Genomic DNA, 22,812 nt, shown 5'->3' on the forward strand with positions numbered 1-22,812 from the left:
AAGAAGACGACAGAACTCACTGTGCATCAAAGAATCCACATCAGAGAGACCAGTCTGAATGAATGTGGGGGTGTATGAAAGTCTTCAGCAGGAATCCAGGACTCTAAGTCTGAAACTTCACATAGGGAGAAAACCTCTAAATGTGGAAAAGGTTTTACTAAGAAATCATCCAAAATCTAAGTCACAGAGTTCAGAGTGGGGAAAACCACAAAAATGTAAAAACTGTGGAAAAGTTTTCAACTAGAAGTCAAGACTAACTGCACATCAGATAATTCATACCAAGAGAAACACCAAGAAAATAATAAATACAGAAAAACCTTCATTTGGAGATCAGAGCTCATTTTTCTCTAAGAGTTAATATAGGAGAAAAACCCTATCAAAGCACTAATGTGGAAAAGCCATTAGTAAGAAAACACATCTCATTGTACACCAGGAAACCCACACAGGAGCAAAGCTGTATGAAATAATGAATTTTGGTTAGCATCCAGCAATATATGAAATGTCATAGTTCACACTGTGGAGAATTCCTAGGAATGCAACAAATGTGAGGAAGGAGAATCTGTACACCAAAAATGTTATTCTGAGGAGAAGCCCTATTAAAGAATGCGGAAACACCTAGTCCCAAGGTCAAAATGGATTATGCAGAGACTCTGTCTAGGGAAGAGTCTCCATGCTGTATGAAGTGTTGTTGATCTTCAAAATCAGTTCCAGACATTAGATACTAGAGAATTCATACTGATAAATAAAAAGAGTCAATTTAACAAATTTAAATTCTACCCCAGGGAAATAAAATTCCATTAACTTAAACTGAACTTCTTGTTAAAAAAAGATTACTGAAAAATACCTTTGAAGTCCAAGCATCTTCCTTCCCATGCCTCCTGCTTGCCTTTCAAAGGAGATCTCCCCAGGAAATATTGGAAGAGAACGGTTTTGATGTTCATCCTAAGTTATCCACTTGGAATTAATCTTTGCCATGGACACAACTCTCTCTGTCACTGGTCCCAACCTAGAACTTGTGAACACCATCCCTTACAGGCATCAGAGGAGGGCAAACACCACCCTTGCTAGTTTATTCTCACACCCCTACCACCACACAAGTGTATCTGATTTTCTTAAAGTTCAGGGTTCATTTAAGGGAATACACACGGGAAAGGAAAAAAAAGCAGTTCTCTAAGTGTGACATGCCCCAGATTCCAGGAGAAAAGATCTCGAGGAAAAGACCCTGCCACAAATAATCTCATGGGAGCAACCCAGTTCCCTCTGCTCATTCCCCTGTCCTGTGCAGGCCCATCTTCTCTCACAGGGCTCTCACCCAAGGCTCGATCCCTCTGTACCAGCAAAATATTTACCCAAGCCCAAGTTACTCAGTCCAAAATACAGAGCTCTTGTGGAAACTGCTCCTTCCTAACTCCAACCCTGAATTTCATTCTGGGGTCTACATATTCTTACACGCTGCCCAATCCCCAAATTCTGGTGGTTGATCAAGGGGTGGAAATCTACTCACACTGGGCCAAGCCCAGGGCTTCATCATGATCTCTGAACTTCAAACCAGTGAGTATAAGTTTAGTCCCTCTCCAGAGTAGGATTCTCTCAGTGGCTGTTTCTCACCATGAGAAGAAAGTCTGGTCTGCAGCAAGGAAGTATGAAGCCATCATGCACAGAAAAACAGAAAAATGTGTCATGTGGGTCCAGGCCAGCTCCATCCTAGTGGCTGTGGCCTTTGTGGACTCCCCACCCTGATTGCTCACTGCAGATCTGGACTCTTCACAGCTTCCGCCATGAAGCGAGGGAAAGAAAAGAACAGAGGATGAGGAGCAATTGTCCCATTCATCCCCTACGTGCTACTTGGGGGCCTCTGTGCCTTCGCCCTTGGGTGGGGCTACCACTGTAGAGGTTGTCTTGAGGCTCCGTTTCCGCTTCTGCACGTTCTGCTCCGGGTGGAACAGGATGACGTAGGTTTTGGGTACATAGAGCATGCCGAGGGACACCGACGCACTCAGGCTTAAGGACACAGTCAGTGTGGTGGTTTGGATGTAGATCTAAGCCACAGAGGAAGGGACCAGGTGGGACTCAGCCCAGGTGTCTCCCGCCCTCCACCCCCACACAGCCTGGAGGTGAGTCTATTTCAGTCAAGTGACTGGGAATGAGCACTCAATAAAGGAGAGCAGTGTAAGCAAAGGCCCCATGGCATGAAGAATTGGTAGTCACTGTTGGCTCTGGTATAGGCAGGAAGAAGGGTAAACGACACAGGACTGAGTGGACAAGTGATCAAGGGAAATGAGAGATTCATTCACAGAGAGCGACACCTGGGGAAATGGTCCATATGCCTAAAAAGTGCTAGAGAATGTTAACGAATGAATGAACATGTTTTCAAATGTACGAATGAATGGATGAACCAAACCTGAATAAGGGAGCAAGTAGGCAAACAAAGGGAAGACGGAGGTGAATAAACAAATGCTCCACTGTACACATGAATAAATGACTGTCAAACAAATAGACCGACAGATGAATGGATTGGCAGATATAAAGTATATGAAAAGATAATTGAATAAAATAAATTGATGGTTGGAAGAAGCAGGGATGAAAAAAATGAATGAATAAACAATGGAAAGGGGACTGAGAGAACAACTGGAGGGAGACTGGAAAGACAAATGAGTACATGAATTAATCAGCCAACCAAGCAAGCATTCATATGGGTGGCCCAGCTCGTGGAATAATCGAGCCCTTCCGTGGACAGGCAGGAAACAAACGAGGTCATGAAACTGATGGGGGACCCAGATTACCTTTTCAGCTGACTGGGCAGTGCCAAAGAAGATAGGCACAAAAGCCAGCCAGATGATGCAGGTGGTGTACATGGTGAAGCCAATGGGCTTGGCCTCATTGAAGGTCTCAGGCACGCCACGGGCCTTGATGGCATACACCGTGCATGTGACCATGAGCAAGAGGCTGTAGCCCAGGCAGCCGACAAGGGACAGATCTGACATGTCGCACTTGAGCACCCCTCTGGCCTGCTCTGGTTCCACCGTCCGCTGCTCTTCATAGTCAATCACACTGTGTGGGGGCTGGGCCCCCATCCAGGCCATCACTCCCACCACCTGCAGGAGCCAACATGGTATCAAGGACACACCCAGCCTCACCCTCGACTGAGATCTCTAGCAGGTTAGGGTCGCTTTAAGGCTCCTGCCCTATTGAGTGGGATGTTCAGGCCTGAGAGCCACTGTGGAGAGGGGAGGGTTGTCCAGGAGGGGACTGCCTGGGCAAAGGCCTGTGACACAGGCAGGTGGAGAGAAGGGACTGCAGTGGAAGTATGTGCTGGGGACATCTGGGCTGATTGGGGAAGGGGCCCTGGATGTCCTCTTCCTGTATTTCAGCCATTACCACCACCGTTTACTGAGCCCAGCAAGGTGCAGTGACTGCAGGCAGAGGCTCTGGAAAGCTGACCCTAATCACATCTCCTCTATCTACCAAATGGGAACCCTCATAATCTGTTGTGAAGACATGATGCCAGGTTGGGGGAGGAGTCAGTGCATGTCCCACTGATTAGAAACCAGGCCCAGCAGAAATGTTTCCCTTCACAACCGTCCAGGGAGGCAGTATCATGTATTCTGTAGGTAGGAAAACACTAGCTTTATCTAATCTAGCAATATGGCAAACCAAGTTCCTGAGGACCGGCATCCTTCTCCAGATCCAGAGAACTGTTGAACAAGATATAATGAAATTGTGTGTGAATGCATAGTGAGGCTCAAAATATAGAGGCACTGAATGGAGAGCAGTAAGAATGTGAACTGATGCCAGGTGGCCAGGGAGGTCAGAGTCAGACACAGGCCCTAACAAGGAGAAGATGGAGTATGAATTCCTTCACAGTGAGGGGAGACATGACCTCGAGCCAAGGGAAGCTGGGGAGTAGGAACTAAGACACCTGCATAAAGGTGGGACCCTGGAAGGGCCATCCCCTACATTTATGCAGGTGGTTCACTGCACAAGATGCTTGACTTGGGAGGAGCGGGGCTGAAACCTAGCCAACACTTCAGTGCCATACTGTGCACCTGGAGTAGGGCCATGTGATCCTAGAGGAAAGGATGCTTTTTAAATAATTTGTACACCCAGAAGGAGCACCTTTTTGTGATTCTCCCAAAGGCAGCAGCTCCATGAACAAGGGACTAATAAAACAAAACTCCACCCACTGTCCAGGAAGGAAACATGGAGGCTCCTCTTAGAAATCCTCTAGCTGGGGGGAAAAGTTGCCCAAGAGAAACTAAAACCCAAGGCCTACGATACACGGGAGTAGCAACCAAAATGCGCCCCACTGAATTTGCAACCCACGTACTTGGTAAAAGAATTAGCATCCAGTACAGATAACAAAAGCCTACAAAATAATAGAAAGTGAGCAAAGCACAGGAAGAGGCACAGGCACACCACAGAAGAGGAAAGTACAAAGGCTAGCTGCACTAGTAAGTAGAGACAAATTAAAACAATGAGATACCATTTCACATCCATCATATTGCTGAATAACCTTGTAAAGTTGAAGGTGTGCATCTCTGAAAAGATTTGGGATTTCTAGAAAGAGAGGTATAATGTGGGGAGTCCATAGGTGAGCCAGACGGGGGTACTGAATGCAGTCTAAACAGCTCTATCCTGGGGCAAGAGGTGCCCCAGGGGGTTTCAGGCAGGAAGCAGTGAGGTGCTTTCTGAGGATGGGCTGTGCACGGAGATTCCGGCCCTGACAGAGGACGCTCAGACCCTGCTATGTGTCAGAAAATGGCAGCACCTTCCAGTTGTGAAGAATTGCATGGACTGAGGCCCATGGGTGGGAATGACCATGTTATACGCAGAGCTGGGTAGGAAGAAGGGCTCTCCTGGGGTGGAGAATGAGCCTTGTCCAAATGAGCTGAGCATGGGCCATCCACCTGGCCCTGAGAACTGGGCTGGCTCTGCAATGTCATACAATGTCACACACACTTGTCTCTTAGCACCCTTTACACAGAAAACATCCAGTGCTTTCCAGACCACAGGAACCATTTCCAATGTTGTAATATTACCATCTCAGAGAAAACCCTAAAGGAACTCTGCTTTTGCTGCACATACAGCATGAAATTCTGGCCATCTATGGAATTGGATGCTTCACTCCACATAGTATCATTAGACCCTGTGCCTCTTATCCAAGTTACCCAGTGACTGGGCAGCAGGAACTGCCCTTATGGAAACAGATTCTCTGCTTGGGGGAAATTCATCAGATTCTCTTTGCCCTGGGAGCCAGATTATGGAAGAGCACGTTCACTTTATGAAAATAATTTCACTGTTTTACAGAAAAATAACGGGATGCTTGCACTACCCACCTTACTGATCCATTTTCCTTCAAGGATGAAGCAGGAGGAAACAGCTGCTCCTAAATGAGTTCTTCTAGTTACAGAAATAGTAGCACCCTATCTCCTGGGACTTTTTCTTTTTTTTTTTTTTTTTTTAACATAGAGGCCAAAATAGAAGAGGGACTCTGATTTTTTTTTTTTTTTTTTTTTTTTTTTTTACGGGACGCGGGCCTCTCACTGTTGTGGCCTCTCCCGTTGTGGAGCACAGGCTCCGGACGCGCAGGCTCAGAGGCCACGGCTCACGGGCGCAGCCGCTCCGCGGCATGTGGGATCTTTCCGGACCGGGGCACGAACCGTGTCCGCTGCACTGGCAGGAGGACCCTCAACCACTGCGCCACCAGGGAAGCCCGGGACTCTGAGTTTTAAGGTGGAGGTCAGTGCCCGTACCCCCAGCCCCGACCCCGTCTGCCCACCCCGTTACTCTGGGAGCCCAAGGACCCACCTGCACGGAGGTGAAGCTGAAGGTGATGACGAGCTGCGAAGTGGGGCTGATGAAGGGTGGGGGCGTGACCGAGCGCTTCCCTTGCTCAAAGATGCGGTAGATGCGGTTGGTCTTCGTGAGCAAAGCAGAGTAGCTGAGGGTGGTTCCCAGGCCGAGGAAGAGCCTGCGGGCAGCGCAGACAGCCGCCCCGGGCTCAGCCACCATGAGGAAGGTGACCGTGTAGATGAGGAAGATGCCGGTGAGGAGGACGTAACTGAGCTCGCGACCAGAGGCCCGGACTATGGGCGTGTTGTTGTGCCGCACGAAGGTGGCCACCACCGTGGTGGTGGCCATGATGCCCAGCACGGCCAAGAGGAGGGGCGGGGCCGCCCAGGGCGAGGACCAGGACAGGCGGACCACGGGCGTGGGGCGGCAGCCCGTGTGGTTGCGCGTGGGCCTCATGTCCCCGGGGCAGGCCTCGCAAGTGAACTCGTCCACCTGGAAGCGGTACCCGTCGCAGGCCTCACAGTGCCAACAGCAGGGGACGCCCTTCACCATCTTTTTCCGCTCTCCCGGCCCACAGGGGAGGCTGCACTGAGATTCGGGCACCTCTCGGGGGTCTCCCGACCACTGCAGGGCTTCCACCTGGGACACAGGGGACACCGGGACCTGTGACTCCCACCTCCAGGAAGGTGGGTCCGCCTCCCTGTGCCCAGAGCTCGTCCTGTGCCACTCACATCCAGTCTGAGGGTCTCCGCCCACTGGCCCACAGCCTGGTAGCTGCCACTGCCCGCACTGCCATTGGTCACCTGGTACTGGAAGATGTCGTATCGCCCAGGTGCATCCCCGTTCTCATTAAACATCACAGGGGTTCCTGCGCTGCCTGGAAGGAGAGCCTGTCATCCTCAGCTGGTTCTCGAGCCCATCAAAGGCCCAGCCAGGACAAAGGAAGAGCTTAGCAAGCACGCGAAAAGGTGCTCAGCATCACCTATCGTCAGGGAAATTCGGATCAAAACCTCAGTGAGATACCACCTCACACCCACTTAGGATAGCCACTGTCAAAACAACAGAAAGTAAGTGTTGGCAAGTGTATGGAGACACTGAAACCCTATACTTCACTGGTGGGAATGCAAAATGATGCAGTCACTGTGGAAAACAATATGGTGGTTCCTCAAGAAATTAAACAGAATTACCACACAATCCAGCAATTCCTTTTCTAGCTATATACCCAAAATAACGGAAAGCAGGGACTCAAAGAGATATTTGTACACTTATGTTCACAGCAGCATATTCACAGTAGCTAAAATGCAGAAGAAACGCAAGTGTCCATCAACGGATGAACGGATAAGCAAATTGTGGTCTATACATACAATGGAATATTATTCAGCCTTAAAAAGGAAGGAAATTCTGACACATTCTACAACATGGATGAACCTTGAGAACATTATGATAAGTGAAATAAGCCACTCACAAAAGGACAAATACTGTGTGATTCCACTCATATGAGGTACTTAGAGCAGTCAAATTCATAGACAAAATGTAGAATGCTGGGGGAGGGGGAAATGGGGAGTTAGTGTTTAATGAGTACAGCGTTTCAGTTCTGCACAATGAAAAGAGTTCTAGAGATTGACTGCACAACAATGTACACCACTAAACCGCACACTTAAAAATGGTTAAGAGAGTGAATATTACGCTATGTGCATGTTACCACAATTTAAAAAGAAATAAGAAAGAGCTTGACTGCGCAGGCGAGAGGATGAGTTCAGACTTACAAAGGTACTGATCTGAACAATCAGCGTGCCTTATTTCTTTTAGAAGCTTGTTCTACCAGCTTGCAGAGCTGTTCTGGAGTGCTATTAAGTCATGCTCTTTTTATTTATTTATAACTTTTTGGCCATCGGCATGAGGGATCTTAGTTCCCTGACCAGGGATTGAACCTGTGTCCCCTGCAGTGGGAGCACAGAGTCTTAACCACTGGACCGCCAGGGAAATCCCTAAGTCACGCTCCTTAACAGAGAGCTTGGCAGAGGAAAGGTGCTCAACATTTGGTGGAAGAAGAGAGTTCTTAATTTACTAAAGGATAGTAATTGAACACAATGCGAAGCGCCCCCCCCCCCCCCCCCGCCCAGCAAACCATAAGCACGGCTGAGTCCATCTGGGCCTTTTCAGAAACCCTTATTCTGAGCCCTGACCATGTTCCAGGCCCTCCACTCGTATTGGAGGGACACAGACTCATGCCTTGTGCTCAGGCAGCACAGGGCCTGGCTGGGGAGGCATTCGGAAACCTGAGACTCGGAGTGGGCTGCCTGTCCACTGTGTAAGCAGTGCCTTTGCACAGTCTGCACTGTGCCCCGTGTGTGCCCTCAGAGACCAGACGACTACAAACTCCGTGCAATGGAGAGGAGAGTTGTGTGTGACCCTCTGAGGGATCCAGGCAGAAGGGGTCACAGAGAAGTTCCCCAACACCTGGAATTTGCAGCCTGTGGCAGGAGGTACTGAAGCCTGGAGAAGGAGGAGTGTTAAAAACTGTTCCCCAGAACTTGGCTCGAGCCTCCAGCTCTCAGGCCAAGATGCTCCCACTACACTCTTCTGCTCTCCCATTCCTTCCATCCTGAGTCGTCCCAGGTCCCGAGAACTCCATCCCAGCAGGCTTTCCCTCATTCACGTAGGGGCTCTGGCTCCCACTCACCATTGAAACGTACAGCTCGAATATACTGCAGCAGTGTCCGCCCGTCGGTGGGCTCCATTGCCGGGCACAGGCCTGTGTGCCCGGGGCAGAGAGCCTGGTGCATGCTGTGAAGGGCGTGGGCAATGGCGTACACAGCATCAATCACAAACTGCACCTTCCCTTCCTGCTCGTAGGCAGAGTCCCGGCCGATGCGTTCCTCACCTGTCCTAGGGATGCCCAGAGGAAGTGTGCCTGGCTCCCAGATGCCCAACCTGGCCTCCCACCTTCTCCCTCACCACCCTCGCCACCCTGGGCAGCTCTCACCTGTGCATTTGCGGGTGGAATCGTCTGACTGGGTACCTGAGCTGGTCAGTTTGCAGTTAAAATTCTCTTCCCAGAACTCAGCAAACCAGATGTTCCGGCGGTTGTTCTCCAGGGAGCGAGTCATGAAGTACTGGTCAAATCCTGAGAGACAGGGAAGGAGGGAGGGGGCTGGCAACAGTCTGAGCTAGCCACAGCTCACTACTTGTGTCCCTTCACCACTTGCTCACTTTGCAGCTGGGGATACCCATGTGACCAATTTCTGGCCTGGCCAATGAGTTCAAAGCCATCTAGGGACTCCACGGTAAATTTGCATCCTGATACAAGCTCAGAGCCTCACCACATGAGAGAATTTTTTGCTGCCTTTTCTTTTCTGGTTAGGATGCTGCTACGAAGATGTAATGGGTGGAGCTTCAGCAGCCACTTTGTGAATAAAACACCACAATCAAGAAGGCACGTGGGACTTCCCTGGTGGCGCAGTGGTTAAGAATCTGCCTGCCAGTGCAGGGAACACGAGTTTGAGCCCTGGTCCAGGAAGACCACATGCCGCGGAGCAACTAAGCCCATGTGCCACAAATACTGAGCCTGAGCTCTAGAGCCTGCGAGCCACAACTACTGAAGCCCGTGTGCCTAGAGCCCGTGCTCTGCAACAAGAGAAGCCACCGCAATGGGAGGCCCATTCACTGCAACGAAGAGTAGCCCCCGCTCACCACAACTAGAGAAAGTCCGCACGCAGTAACAAAGACTGACCGCAGCCAAAAATAAATAAATAAATAAATTCATTAAAAAAACAAAAACAGGTTGACTTTTAAAAAATAGAAGGCATATGGCAACTACAGAGGATGGTGGAACAGAAGGGGAGACAGAGCTCAGGGCTCTGAGAACATCATTGACTCTCTGCCCCAAGCATGAAGTTGCCCCTACTTTGAAACCTCCTGCCTTGTAATGAAATGCCTTTATTGCTAAAACCACTCTCAGTCTAGTCTGTTGCCTGCAACTGAATGCATTCTAAGGGAAAGAAAGAGCGTAAGGGTGGGTGTACACCTCCAAAAGGCTGGGAGCCCCTGCGAGTCAGGGCTCAGCATTTACAAGGGTCTGCACTTCATAAAATGCCCCGAAGTGCCTCATCAAAGCATGTTCAGCTTAGCCTTTGGGGAAATGAGCAATCCTAGTGTAAAGTGGCCATCTTTCCTGCATTCTTCCAGATATTCACAGGCGGGATGGTGGAGGAGGGGTGGAGAGGAAGGCCTCATTAATTGATCAACAGGACAGTATGACCCACATCCTTGGTTTCTATCCCTCCCACAGTCACCCTCAAATTAGAGTGCCTTTGGCAGAACCAGGAATACAGGCATTGAATTAACACAAAACTAAACAAACAAACAAAACCTAACAATCTTCACCCTGTAGAGTGGGATGTGCATTTCCTCACTTGCCAATTCATTCAAACACTGCTTGGAGGGATGTATTCACAGAATCTCAGAATTCTAGAATCTGGGAATCCTAGAAGGGACCCTGGATCATGGTATAATTTTATAGAAGGGGAAAATGAGCACCCCCAAGAGGGGATCATGGGGAAGGATAAATATAGGTGGGAGATGCAGTGGGGAAGGGCGTTCCCCCACTCACCATCAATAGAGGCCCTTTTGGGAAGGATGGTGATGGCTCCCACAGCCACGTCCTCCAGGTTCAGGATGGGTGAGATCTTGGCTCCCCAGCTGTCTGAGCCAACCCACAGGAAGTAGCTGGTCAGGTTGGCCTGGCGTGCAGCCTCCAGGACCCTCCTGGTAAGGATAGGGTAGGGGTGAGCGAGGGCCAGAGAGCCTCCTCCAACTTAACTCTGGTCACTTTCCATTCTTCTCTCTCCATCTACCCCATTCTGCATCACTCATCAGACCCTTTGTTTATCAGGAAAGGTAGGATGTAGGGAGTTTAGGACACTTGCCCTGGGTTTTTCAGGTAGTAAAGTGTCCAGCCAGGCTCTGACCCCAGGCCTGCCCTCTTGTTCTGTGCACCATAGTCCACTGCCTGCCGCCTTTAAGAAGGGCCTACCTTCTCTTGCTGGGGCTCATGGCCTTCTGCTGATACCCTCCTACCCCTGGGAGCCCTTCCCTGACAGCTCATTTTCTGCACTTACATGCGCCCACCAGTCTCTCCCCCACTGTTAATTATAGAAACAGACATATATTCTTGTGTTTCCCTGGCTAGGTTTGGAGCATCTTCACCCAGACCAGGCCTGGTTCATTTCTGGGGGCACCAGGCAGAGAGGTGGCAGTAGAAAAGGTATGTGAGGGCAGGAAGGTAAGGGGAGGTGAGAAAGAGGGAAAGGAGGATGTACGTGGCTGGGATATGTGAGAAGAGGCGGCAGGGTCTTCAAGGACAGCCTCTGAAGAACACGGTGATTGAACATGCCATCTGTCCCACCTGATGTCATCCTCGTTGGCAAAGATGATGATGCCCCGGGCATTTGGTGTCTCCATGAGTCTCCTGATCACCTTATTGAATTCTCCTGGCTTTGGCTCCCTGGGAATCTTGATGGACTGGGCAATACAGACACCCCCTGGGTGTCGGAGATGCCAAAGTCAGCTGCGGTCCCACCCATTCACCCACCAGGGCCACCACCACTCATGACTGTGGCAGGGGCTGAGTCTTCCAAAGGACCCCCACAGGGGGCACCATCCAGGCTCCCCATCATGAACCCAGTGCCCTACCTCACTGCTTATGCCCTGTCCAACGGACCCTCTATAGGCTCCTTCATGCCTCAAACCCCCCTGCCCCAAGCTCACCAGCCTCTCGGGAGATCTGCACAAATGCGTCAACCCCACTCTCGCCATAGTTGCCCTCGGAGGCCAGCGTGGACACGTAGTTCCATCCCAATGCCCGCACGATGTCCACCATGGCCTGGGCCTGGTAGGAGTCAGGTGGCACCACGCGGGAGAAGAAGTCATAGCGTGTGGAGTCGCTAAGCTCAGGGGCCGTGGAGGCGTAGCTGATCTGGGGTATCTGGAGTGGGGAAGGACACCAGGGCCGTGAATGGAGGGTCAGTGACCCTAGGGAGGGAGGGCAATGAGGACCCAGGACAGGGACGTTTGGGGTTACAGTGCTGGGGGCAAGATGGAACAGCCACAAAGAGAGGCCAGGAGGGGCAGATCAGGCAGGAGAGCTGGGGAGGGGTTATTTGATTGAAGGCTGTGTCTGGACTAATGGAGGGGCCTGTTTAGAACTGGGTTTATCTGTGTGCATTAGAGTGATTAATAGCAGGGATTACAGCTGAGCTGATCCAGGAGAAGGAGTGGGGGCAGTAAGTGTGAAAGCAGAGTGGAGAATGGTGGCTGGGGAGGCTGGGAAGAGGGCGGCTAGCAGAGAAGAGGGTGTATCCCTCATGTTAAAGAAAAACTCACGAGCAAAAAAAAAAAAAAAAAAGAAAGAAAGAAAACAACAAAAAACACACACACATAAAAGAGCATGTGGGAGCTGGTATGAAGGTCAGAGATGGGGAGGTTCTGGAAGCAGCGGGCTGGAGCTGGTCTAGGGAAGACAGAGATGTTTGAAGCTGAAACAGAAAGGAAGGGTGGAGTGTGAAGACGTTATGGAAAGGAGAGGGGAAGAGAGAGACAGGGAGATGGAAAGAGAAAATCAAGAAGAAAGACAAAGAAAGAGGGAAAATGAGAGAAAACGAGGCAGAGAAACGCTCATGGGCTACAGTGCAATTAATGGACGACTTAGTTACCCCGGGCACTCCAGACGCTTTAATTCCGAACAACCTTCCCTGACAGGCTTGCGTCTGGCCCAGGGGACAAGGTTTCTTTGCGAACTATTGTGATTCTCGCAAGGAGGCCAGACCTCAGCCACGCCCAGGGCAAGGACGAGGGAGAGAAGCTGCAACCCGGGCGCTCCCCCGGGCCCTCACCGCAAACAGCCGCAGCACGTTGGCGACCATGATGGAGACGGAGCTGGCCGAGGCGCCCACGACAGCCACCACGCGCTCAGGGGGCGCGGCGCGCACCGGGGGGACGCCGCCTGGGCAGCGCACGGCTGCCTCGTCGCCGTCGCCGCGGCCGCGGATCAGCGCCTGCACGAAGCTCAGCGCCTGCTCCAGCGCGTACGTGTCCCGCGAGCAGGTGTCGAGCAGCCGCGCGCCCAGGCGCACCCCGGGCAGCAGCTCGGGGTCGGCGTTCACGCGGTCCAGCGCGTACAGCATGGCCTCGAGCCTGTGCACTCCCTGCTCCTTCTTCAGCGGCCCGCACGCTCTGCCCGCCGCGCCCCGCGCGTGCACCGGGAACAGGCCGCCCAGCGTGAGGCCGCCCGCCAGGCGCACCGAGCCCGCGGCGCCCGCCACGCCCGCCTGCGCCAGCGTCAGCAGCAGCGTCAGCAGCGGCAGGATCCTGGCCATCGGCTCGGGGGCTGCGGGAGGAGGACGGGGTGGGGACGGGAACAGAACAGGAGAACGCTCTGAGCGCCCAGCAGAGGAAGGACCCGGGTCGGCGGAAAGGCGAGTGAGCCCCAAGCCTTCGGGAGAGGGGAGGCGCGCAGTATATAAATATTGGCCGAGTCAGCTGGAGAAGTTATGAAGCATCAACTCAGCCAGCCTTCCCGGGCCACCTGGCTCTCACACCCTCTGAACCTCATTACCTGGGTCCCCCCTGCTCGACCACTGGCTCCAGTCCTACCCCTGCCCTCCCCGACAGCCCTGGGCCGCTCTTACTGGGAGTCCACCCCAGCGCACACCCAGGCCCCCTCTGTAGCCACACTCACCGGCGCCAGCCGCTGTCGGTTCAGGACGGGACAGTGACAGATGCCCAGGGCCCTGAGGGAGAGAGGATTTAAGGATTCTGGGGAAGGGATGAGAGGCCGCCCTGAGGGCGGAGACCCATCCTGAGCAAGGCGTGTGCGCAGGACTGGCTCTCTCCACATCTCCTTTCCCTCCCTTTCCTACTCCCTGGATCTGTTTCTTTCCTGTCTTTGGATATGTGTCTGACATACACACTCTGTCCTTTTCTGTCTTCTGGTCTCTCTCTTTCTCATCTCTGTCTCTGGCTTTCTCTACCCACCCCTCTCCCTTCTCTCTTTCTTCTCTTTCTGTCTCAGTCTCATTCTCTCTCTCTCAGTGTCCCTTTCTCTCATTGTCTCTCTCTCTGTCTCTTACCCGTTTTCTGTTACTTTTCCTCTCTTCTGGCCACCAGTGTCTTGGCTCAGGCTGCTTAAGGCACTTCCCAGCTTTCTCCTTGCAAATCCCTGCAATAAACCTATGAGTGGAGTGAGAAAGGAACACGGGCTGAGCAAACAGGATTGCGCCTGAACAGGAGGGAGAACAGGGCTGAGCTGGAAGAAGGCAGGAGCAAGCAGACCTTTAATGGTAGCACACACACAACCCTACGAAGAAGAGACTTCTACCATCAGGCCCATTTCACAGTTGGGGAAGTAGAGACCTCAAGGAGTTAAGTGACTCACCCAAGGTCACACAGGGGACACGTGTCAGCATCAGGATTTGTGCTCAGGTTGGTGTGAAACGAGCAGCCCTCACTGCCTTTGATGGAGGGAGGGGACAGGGCAGGCTTGCCCTGCAGTTCCCACCCCTGCCTCTTGCATCTGATGATGGAACCCTAAGGAGTTGCTCTTCTGGCGGTTCATAAAGCCTTCCTGGCTCTGGGGTCTGAAGCAGTGACACACCGTGTGAGGCTCTTGGTACCTGAGTTTCCTCATCTCAGGTTTTGGGCCAAGGTGATGGACACTTTTACCACCATCCTCATCTGAGGCCCTGGATTTGCCTTTCTGACACTGAGAGCAAAGTGCATCCTGGAGACAGCTGGTGCGCTCCAAGCCCCAGGGATTAGCAAGTTCGTGCTAAGGGGGGCTGAGCCGGCTTGGGCTCCATTAGAGAGGTTGGATTAGGGCAGCCACAGGGATTTGGGCAAAGCTGGCAGAGGGAGCAAACAAAAGCTATGTCACCCTTCTGCCTTCCCTCACCACATCCAAGGGCCCTGATTGTCTCTGTTTTCAGAGCTGTCCAGGCACCTGTCCCCGGCAGAGTTGGGAGGTCCGGCTTGGCCTTCACCCATTTTACCAGTTGGGAAGGATGGAACACTTAGATGGTGTTAGGCCCCAAGCTTGATGTTGCAGAAGTCTGTACAAACTGGGCATTTGAGGTAGTAGGTTCCTGCCGCTGGGCTCACACAGCCCCCCACAGCCCTCCCCTGCTCAGGACAGGTTAGACAGGGCCACAGCTGACTTCACAAAACAGGTTCCTGACTTACAGGATGAGAGCATCTCACTGGTTCCCTGAGTGTAGGATGGACCACCAGGGAGCTGGGGCAGTAGCCCTTACAGTGGTACAGGAGGGAAGTGAGTGTCTGACCAGAGTGCAGGAGGTGGAAGGGGAGAGAAGTAGGTGAGTTCCAGGCAAGGGGAAGAACCAGCTCTGAGGATGAAGAGGGGGGCATCATGGCTGGGGCACCTGGGAGGAGGGAGTAGCCACCTGTGAGCATGTGAGGACCAGGACCAGGGCAGAGCAGCTCAGAGGAGGGCAGAAACCAAGACTTTGGTTTTGGACACAGGAAAGCCAAAAATTTCATTTGAGATTTGAGAGGTTAGGTCAAGCTCCTGGTTAGATTCAGTAAAGGGGGAAATTTAATATGGCAGATTCCACAGTTTAAAAATTTCAGTTCAATGTTTTGAGTACCAGTGTACTCAATAATGAACTAGAACTAGAACTCCATAATGTTCTATTCTGTGGCTTATAGGAAGTGTTGAGGATAGTAACTAAATAATTACAATGAGTGTTAAAAGCTTACACTTACTGTGTGAAATATATATATATATATATATATATAAATCTCCTTAATTCTCACAACACTCTCTGTGAAGTTGGTGTCAGTATCATCCCCATATTACAGATGAGAAAACTGAGGTAGTGAGGAGCACAGAGAGGTAAGGAACTAATTTACCCAGGATTGCACAAACGTTAAGTAACGGAGTTGGGATAGTGAAGCCAAGTCAGGCTGACTCTGAACTAGGCTATTACTCACTGGGCTATACAGATGACATCAGTGCATATACATCTTTCTAACTATACATTTCTCTTTGCACCTCCCACCACGCCCCTGCTTGTTGTAGATGTAATCTTGGCAGAAAGGGAAGAGAGTGTTACAGAAATGACAATTTGTTTATTCTGAACATGTGATTTTTTTGGTTCCTGGGGAATTCCAACTCTGGAATTCCTTTGGAAGCAATAGTCTCTCACCACATATATTTTGATAGAGCTGCCATAACAAAGTACCACAGATCTGGTGGCTTAAACAACAGATGTTTATTGTCTTATGGTTCTGGAACCTGGAAATCTGAAGTCAAGGTGTCAGCAGGGTTGGTTCCTTCTGGAGGCTGTGAGGGAAGAATCTGTCCCAGGCCTCTCTTCTTGGCTTGTCTTCTCCCTGTGTCTCCACATTGTTTCCCTCTGTACATCCAAATCCACTTCTTATAAAGACACCAATCATATGGGAACAGGGCCCACCCTAAAGACCTCATTTCACCTTGGTTACCTCTGTAACAACTCTATCTGCAAATAAGGTCACATTCTGAGGTACCGGAGGTTAGGACTGGAGGTTAGGACTTCAACATATGAATTTGGGTGCGGAGGGGCAGGGGGTGACACACACAGGTCAGCCCATAACACCTCGAAAAACTTTGCAAATGAGCTTTCTCCCTAGTCTGCCAGCCCTTTGCTTTGGGACAATAATAACTGATAACATGAGTTGTGAGTAGAGGCAGCTTGAGCCAAGAATTTGACACTGTGGACTCAGTGATATTACTCAGGTGTGAAATATACTTGAGAAACTGTTCATTTTAAGGGAACTATTTGCTAGATAGCATGGTATTCATTGGGAGATACTGCCTAATTATTGTTGTTGTTGTTTATGATGGCAAACCTTTAACCAGAGTATACATTTTCTTCAAAATTAGAGAAATCAAATTGAGGAAAGCCATAGAATGAATCTCAGGGAAGTTATCCCTGATATAGTGTAGAACAGCAGTCAGAAAAAAGTTTTTATAATTAATGGAACTTAGATTTAATGGAATTTTCTCCATAATACATGGTGTCAAGGTATGATGATCACAGCAAAACACTTTTTTTAAAAGGGCCATATGGTAGGATGAATAATGCACCCCCCACCTCAATCTGTCCAAGTCCTAATCCCCAGGACCTGTGAATGTTACCTTATATGGCAAAGGGGACTTTGCAGATGTGATTAAATTAAGGATTTGTGATGGAGAGATGATCCTCGATTATCCTGGTGGGCCCCATGTATGCGTAAGGGTCCTTATAAGAGAGAAGGTGATGTGAATATGGAAGCAGAGAGAGATTTGAAGATGCTAAATGCTGGCTTTGATGACGCAGAAAAGAGCCACAAGCTGAGGAATACAGCCCTAAAACCTGGAACAGAAGAGGAAATGGTTTGCCCCCTAGAATCTCCTGAGGGAGCACAGTTCTGCTGACACCTTGATTTTGACCCAGTGATATTGATTTTACAACTTTGTAGGATGATAAATTTGTGTTGTTTTAAATAACTAAGTTTGTGGCAATTTGTTGCAGCAGCAATAGAAAACTAGTGCAAACCAGGTAATAAATATTTTAGGCTTTGCAGACCATACAGTTTCTGTCATAAATATTCAACTCTGCTGATGTGGTGTGAAAACAGTCACAGACAGTTCCCAGAGTCAGCCTCAGGGTCATGGCCAGGAATGCAAACAAGGCACTAGCTGGTTGTGTGAATGGGATTCCCCTTCTCTGTATCAACTTGGGTCAGGAGCCCCAACTAGTAGGCCTGATTTGGGTTCTGGAGGGCCAGCTGGAGGCTGAGAGAAAGAGGGAGAAAGAGTGACAGAGAGTGAGGAAAGTGGCACTGCAGAGATTTGGATAAAAGAAAATCTTTTCAGTAAATAATGTGGAAAAACCGTGTGTCCATATGAAAATAAATGGAACCTGAACCGTACCTCATTCCAGATTCCAAAATTAATTCCAGATGCATTATTGACCTAAATAGGAAATGGAAACTTACAAAGCAGGTAAAAGATTATATGTGAGCATGTTTTATGACCTTAGGGAAAGGTATCATAAAATGAACATGAAAAGTACTAACCATAATAACTATAATTCGACAACTTTAAAATTAAGAACTCTATCAAAAGATATAAGGATAGGGCTTCCCTGGTGGCGCAGCGGTTGAGAGTCCGCCTGCCGATGCAGGGGACGCGGGTTCGTGCCCCAGTCTGGGAAGATCCCACATGCCGTGGAGTGGCTGGGCCCGTGAGCCCTGGCCGCTGAGCCTGCACGTCTAGAGCCTGTGCTCCACGACGGGAGAGGCCACAACAGTGAGAGGCCCACGTACCGCAAAAAAAAAAAAAAAAAAAAAAAAAGATATAAGGATAAAATATTGATAATTATAGAAGATAAGTGATAGGTCTATGGGAGTTTATTACACTATTTTCTCTATAAAACAAAACAAGAGAAAAAGACAACAAAATGAGAGTGAAAAGGAAAGCCACAGTGGGAGAATATATTTAAAACTCATATAACCAACAAATAACTGTATCCAGAAAGTAATAAAAAGACAAATTACACATGAGAAAAATAGGCAAAAGATTTGAGCAGTCACTTCACAAAAGAAGATATCAAAATATGAAAAACCAAATGAAAAGTTATTCAACCTCATTAAAAATTAGGAAAATTTAACTTAAAATTACAATAAGCAGGGCAGGCCAACTAGCAACTGAAAACTCCATGTGTTAAAGCAGATGGGGAGTAATAGGAATTCTTAGACACTGCTAGTAGGAGGATAAATTGATATGATCCTAAGGAGCACAGTTTTGCATTATAACTAAAGTTGAAGGTATACATGCCCTATTTCTTAGCAATTTTACTGCTAAGTATATTCCCTGGAGAAATGAATGCATAGATGCATGCAAAAGAATATTCAAAGTATTATTATTCACTAGAGAAAAAAATTAAAAATAAATCAAAAGTGAATTAACAGTAGAGTGGATAAATAACTTGTGATATATTCATGTAATGGACTGGAATATTACATAGAAAAATGAGTGAGCCAAAACTAAGAATAACAACACATCTTACATATTGTTGAATACATACACTATGATTCCATTTTACATAGTATTCATAAGTAGGCAAAGTAAATCATAGTGTTTAGAGATACATACTTCAGTGGTAAAACCACAAATAAATGCAATGAAGGATTGTAATAGGGAAGTGGCTTGTGAGGATGCTTAGTTCTGCTAGGGATCATACAGGTGTTTGATTTATACTAATGAGTTACACTGCACATTTATTCTCTTACATTTTAAAAATTTATGTGTTATTTTCACAATTAAAAGATAGTAAAACACGGAAAATGTAGAACAATTAGATAGGAAAAATAAGATGTGAGAACTAAATTGAAATATATCAGTAATTAGAATAAGTGTAATTGGACTAAGTGCTTCCTTTAAAAGAAAAAAATTTGAGGTTGGGTAAAACAAAATCCATTTTGGGTTGCTTTTAAAGGACACACCTAAAACATAAGAGTACAAAGTTGTGTTCCCAAAGTTGTGTACCTGCCTGACCTATCTGATGGTTCCCTGGAAGACCCTACTTGAAAGGCTTGTCTTTACTTTACCTGATTTGGTGCTCAACCAGTGCTAAAAGTCTTTCCCTGGGGAGCACTTGTGAAAAAAATTTGCAAGCAAATGTCAAAATATTGTGGCTAAGGTGATGGATAACAGTTGGAGCAAAAAATAGACAAGCCAAATAAGGATTTTTCTAAAAACTGACAACTGGGATGACTACTGGAGCTTTGAAAGGCTCTGACATATTCCTGGGAATCTAGAAGTCCACACACATGTGTAGCCTGTGCACATACTGAGGAAAGACATGAGAAAGCCCTAAGCCCTCAACTCTGGCTGACCTTGAGGCACTGCAGAAGCAGGAAGCAAAGGTAAGGCAGAGTTATCAACTGCCTGAGTGTTGAAGGTGTACACCAAAATGTACCCAGAGCCTCTTGGCAAGGACTGGGAGATTATTAGTTCCAGGTGTTTGAATAAATCTCCATCCAGTCATTAACTGATCACTAAGCTCACCAACAAGCAACAAAGAGTACAGACTTTACAGAACTAGTTCAAAATAGTCACTAAACAAGTACAACAAATAAAAACAACAGACCCTGGGGAAGGGGAAACTCTGACTCTAAGAGCTATCACATTTTAATATCCAGTTTTCAACAACAACAAAAAAAATGAGGCATGCAAAGACAAGAAAGTATGGCCTATTCATGGGGGAAAGAAAAATAAATCAACCGAAAATGTTTCTGAGGCAGAACGGATATTGAAATTTCTAGACAAAGCCGTTGAATCATCTATTTTTAAAATGTTCAAAGAGCTAAAAGAAACCACATCTAAAGAACTAAAAGAAAGCATGAGAACAATGCCTCACCAAATAGAAGATATCAATATTGAGATAGAAATTATAAAAAGGAAACAAGTAGAAAATCTAAAGCTGAAAATTATAATACCTAAAATGAAGAAGTCACTAGAAAAGCTCAGTAACAGATTTGAGAGAGCAGAAGAAAGAATCAATGAACTTGCAGGACAATTGAGATTATCCAATGTAAGGAAGAAGGGGCAGAAAACGAATGAAGAATAATGAACAGAGCCACAGAGGTTTGTGGGATACCACCAAGAATACCAACATGAGAGAGAAATGAAAATGAAAGCACAGCATAACCAAACTTATGGAATGCAGCATAAACAGAGCTCAGGGGGAGATTTATCATTGTAAATGCCTACATTAAAAAAGAAGACAATCTCAAATTAATAACCTAATTCTACATACTAAAGAACTAAAAAAGGAATAGTAAATAAATTGAAAGAAGAAAGAAAATACTAAAGATTAGAGCAGGCATCATTGAAATTAAAAATAGGAAAAAATGATAAAAATGAGTAAAACCACAAGTTGGTTCCTTGACAAGATCAATAAAATTCAAAAACCTTTAGCTAGACTAAGAAAAAAAGGGAGAAGATGCAAACAATTAAGATGAAATAGGTGCGTGCACACATGCATGCATGTGTCCTGTTGTTCTGTTTCTCTGGAAAACCTTGATTAATAAAAGCAGAATTGGAGGAAGTTTTTGGGAAAATGCAACATCTGACAAATTTATGAGACATGAGCAGGATTTATATGCAAGGGGAAATATTAGGTTAAAAACTGTGCTCTCAAAGTATGAGGAGATTCAAGATGGTGGAGGAGTAGGTGGACGTGGAGTTCATCTCTCTCCATGGATGCATGAGGAATACATCTATAGATGCAACAATACTCACAGAACACTGGCTGAAAACTAGCAGAAGACCTTGGACACTGGAAAGGACTATAAATATCCCTGCATAATTGGGTAGGATGGAAAAAAAGAAGGGAGAAGGAGGAGGAGAGGAAGTGGGACAGCACCTGCACCCCTGGACAGGGTTGCTGAAGCAGAGGAGAGATTTCCAAATTTGCAGAAACCCCCTCTCTGACAGGGAAACCACCTCTCCGATGGGGAAATGGACTGGGACAGAAGGGAAGCATTTGAGGCTGTCATAAGTGGGTGAATTGGCTTATCTGTAGCAGACGGGACAGAGTGAGAAATACACAGATGGTCTATACCTCAGCCTTATGTGCCATGGACTGGGACGTGTGTTCACAAGTGTGCAACGGGGCTGGGAGCTGGTTCATGGGGATTGGAGAACAGGCACCGAGCAAGAACTGCTGCTGGCTGTGGAGAGACAGACTGATGGGGCAGGAGGGAGGAAATCTGCAGCAGGGAATGCCTATGGAGGGAGACTGGACTGCCATGAAAGCAGGGTGCTACTGCTGAGTCACACGCAGGGGGAGGAGCCACTATTGTAACCTCTCTCTCCCCACATGCCGGTTCCTGCCGATGACAATAAAAGAAGCCTGCTCAGGGCTGGCTCTTGTGCGCTGGCTGCTGAGCAATAAAAATAGCCCCCTCAGAGCTGACCCTCACATGCCAGCTGCAGGGCAATAAAAAAAAAAAAAGAATCCTCTCAGGGCTGGCCCTTGCATGTCTGCTGCTGGGTGCCAGAAAAACCCCGGCTTGGGTTGGCCCTCATGTGCCTTATGCCAGGTGCCAGAAAAATCTCTCACTAGGGACATATCTCTTGTGCCTGTGGCCACTGGCTTCCCTGTGCATTTGGTGCCACTGGGGCTCCTGTGATCCAAGCAGTCATACCACCTCTGTGCCAGGTCCTCACAGGGGCAGACCCAAGAGCTCCAAGGCAGCCTCAGGACCAGACTCCTGTGGGTGGACCACATGCAGAGGTGGGGATAAAACCAAAGCTGAACCCCAGGGACAGGGTGACTAAGGAAGAAGATCAAAAATCTTTCCATCAGCTGTACAAGCTGCAGATTAACCCACTGTGATCAGCTAGGTAGACCCTGTGTCTATGGAATATCTGAGTAGGCAATGAGTGTTCCCACAGATGAAAATGGCCTAGCTCTGGCAGCTGTGGACTTTGGGGTCAAGCACACACAGGAACTGGGCTGAATCAGAGTCTGAATGGTGCCCACAGGGCCCACAGCAGGTCCAGAGTCCAGCCCAGAGGCAGAGGAGAATTTCTTGGGGAGGTGGAGGTGGGCTGTGGCTCATGGCATGTTCAAGGACACTTACAGCAGAGAACCCAGGGAAGCATAATTATTACTATTAATTTTAGGATATTTTGATTCATTCTGTTGTTTGTTCTAGCTCTTTTTTTTGGGTTTCTTTTTACTTCCTTTTTTGGTGGTTGTTGTTTTAGTGGTTTTTTTTTACTCTTTTGGGATCTCTGTGTTTTATAACATATTTTAATCTTTTAAAAACATTTCTATTTTTACTTTCCTCTTCTGTTGTTCTGTTTTTTCCTTTATTGTTTTCTTCCCCTCTCTCTTTCATATATATATTTATGTTTATATTTCTACTTTGCTTTTCTGTTGTCCTGTGTTTTTCCCTTATTATTTT

The 22,812-nt window shown here is 48.1% G+C and overlaps 1 protein-coding gene across 1 annotated transcript; it reads right to left on the minus strand.

Moving 5' to 3' along the window:
* Positions 1-1,841: 1,841 nt before the first annotated feature.
* GRM6 (glutamate metabotropic receptor 6) lies at positions 1,842-13,569 on the minus strand. Its single transcript, XM_032627254.1, has 11 exons — positions 13,532-13,569; positions 12,687-13,180; positions 11,563-11,779; positions 11,201-11,336; positions 10,406-10,560; positions 8,780-8,920; positions 8,477-8,677; positions 6,525-6,670; positions 5,809-6,432; positions 2,784-3,095; positions 1,842-2,039 (listed from the first exon to the last, which is right to left on the minus strand). Exons 2-11 carry the CDS (start codon positions 13,167-13,169, stop codon positions 1,842-1,844), a joined length of 2,613 nt encoding a protein of 870 aa, XP_032483145.1. The 5' UTR covers positions 13,170-13,180; positions 13,532-13,569.
* Positions 13,570-22,812: the final 9,243 nt, after the last annotated feature.

This window comes from Phocoena sinus, chromosome 3, assembly GCF_008692025.1.
Source record: "Phocoena sinus isolate mPhoSin1 chromosome 3, mPhoSin1.pri, whole genome shotgun sequence".
NCBI classification, from domain to species: Eukaryota; Metazoa; Chordata; class Mammalia; order Artiodactyla; family Phocoenidae; genus Phocoena; species Phocoena sinus.

What these genes read in the sequence shown, in the direction of transcription:
- GRM6 (XM_032627254.1), bottom strand. Translation starts at nt 13,169, where the DNA reads ATGGCCAGGATCCTGCCGCTGCTGACGCTGCTGCTGACGCTGGCGCAG. An exon ending in GCAGATCTCCCGAGAGGCTG is followed by an intron (nt 11,337 to 11,562) that starts GTGAGCTTGGGG and finishes TCCGACACCCAG; the next exon opens with GGGGTGTCTGTATTGCCCAG. An exon ending in TTCCACCCGCAAATGCACAG is followed by an intron (nt 8,678 to 8,779) that starts GTGAGAGCTGCC and finishes TCCCTAGGACAG; the next exon opens with GTGAGGAACGCATCGGCCGG.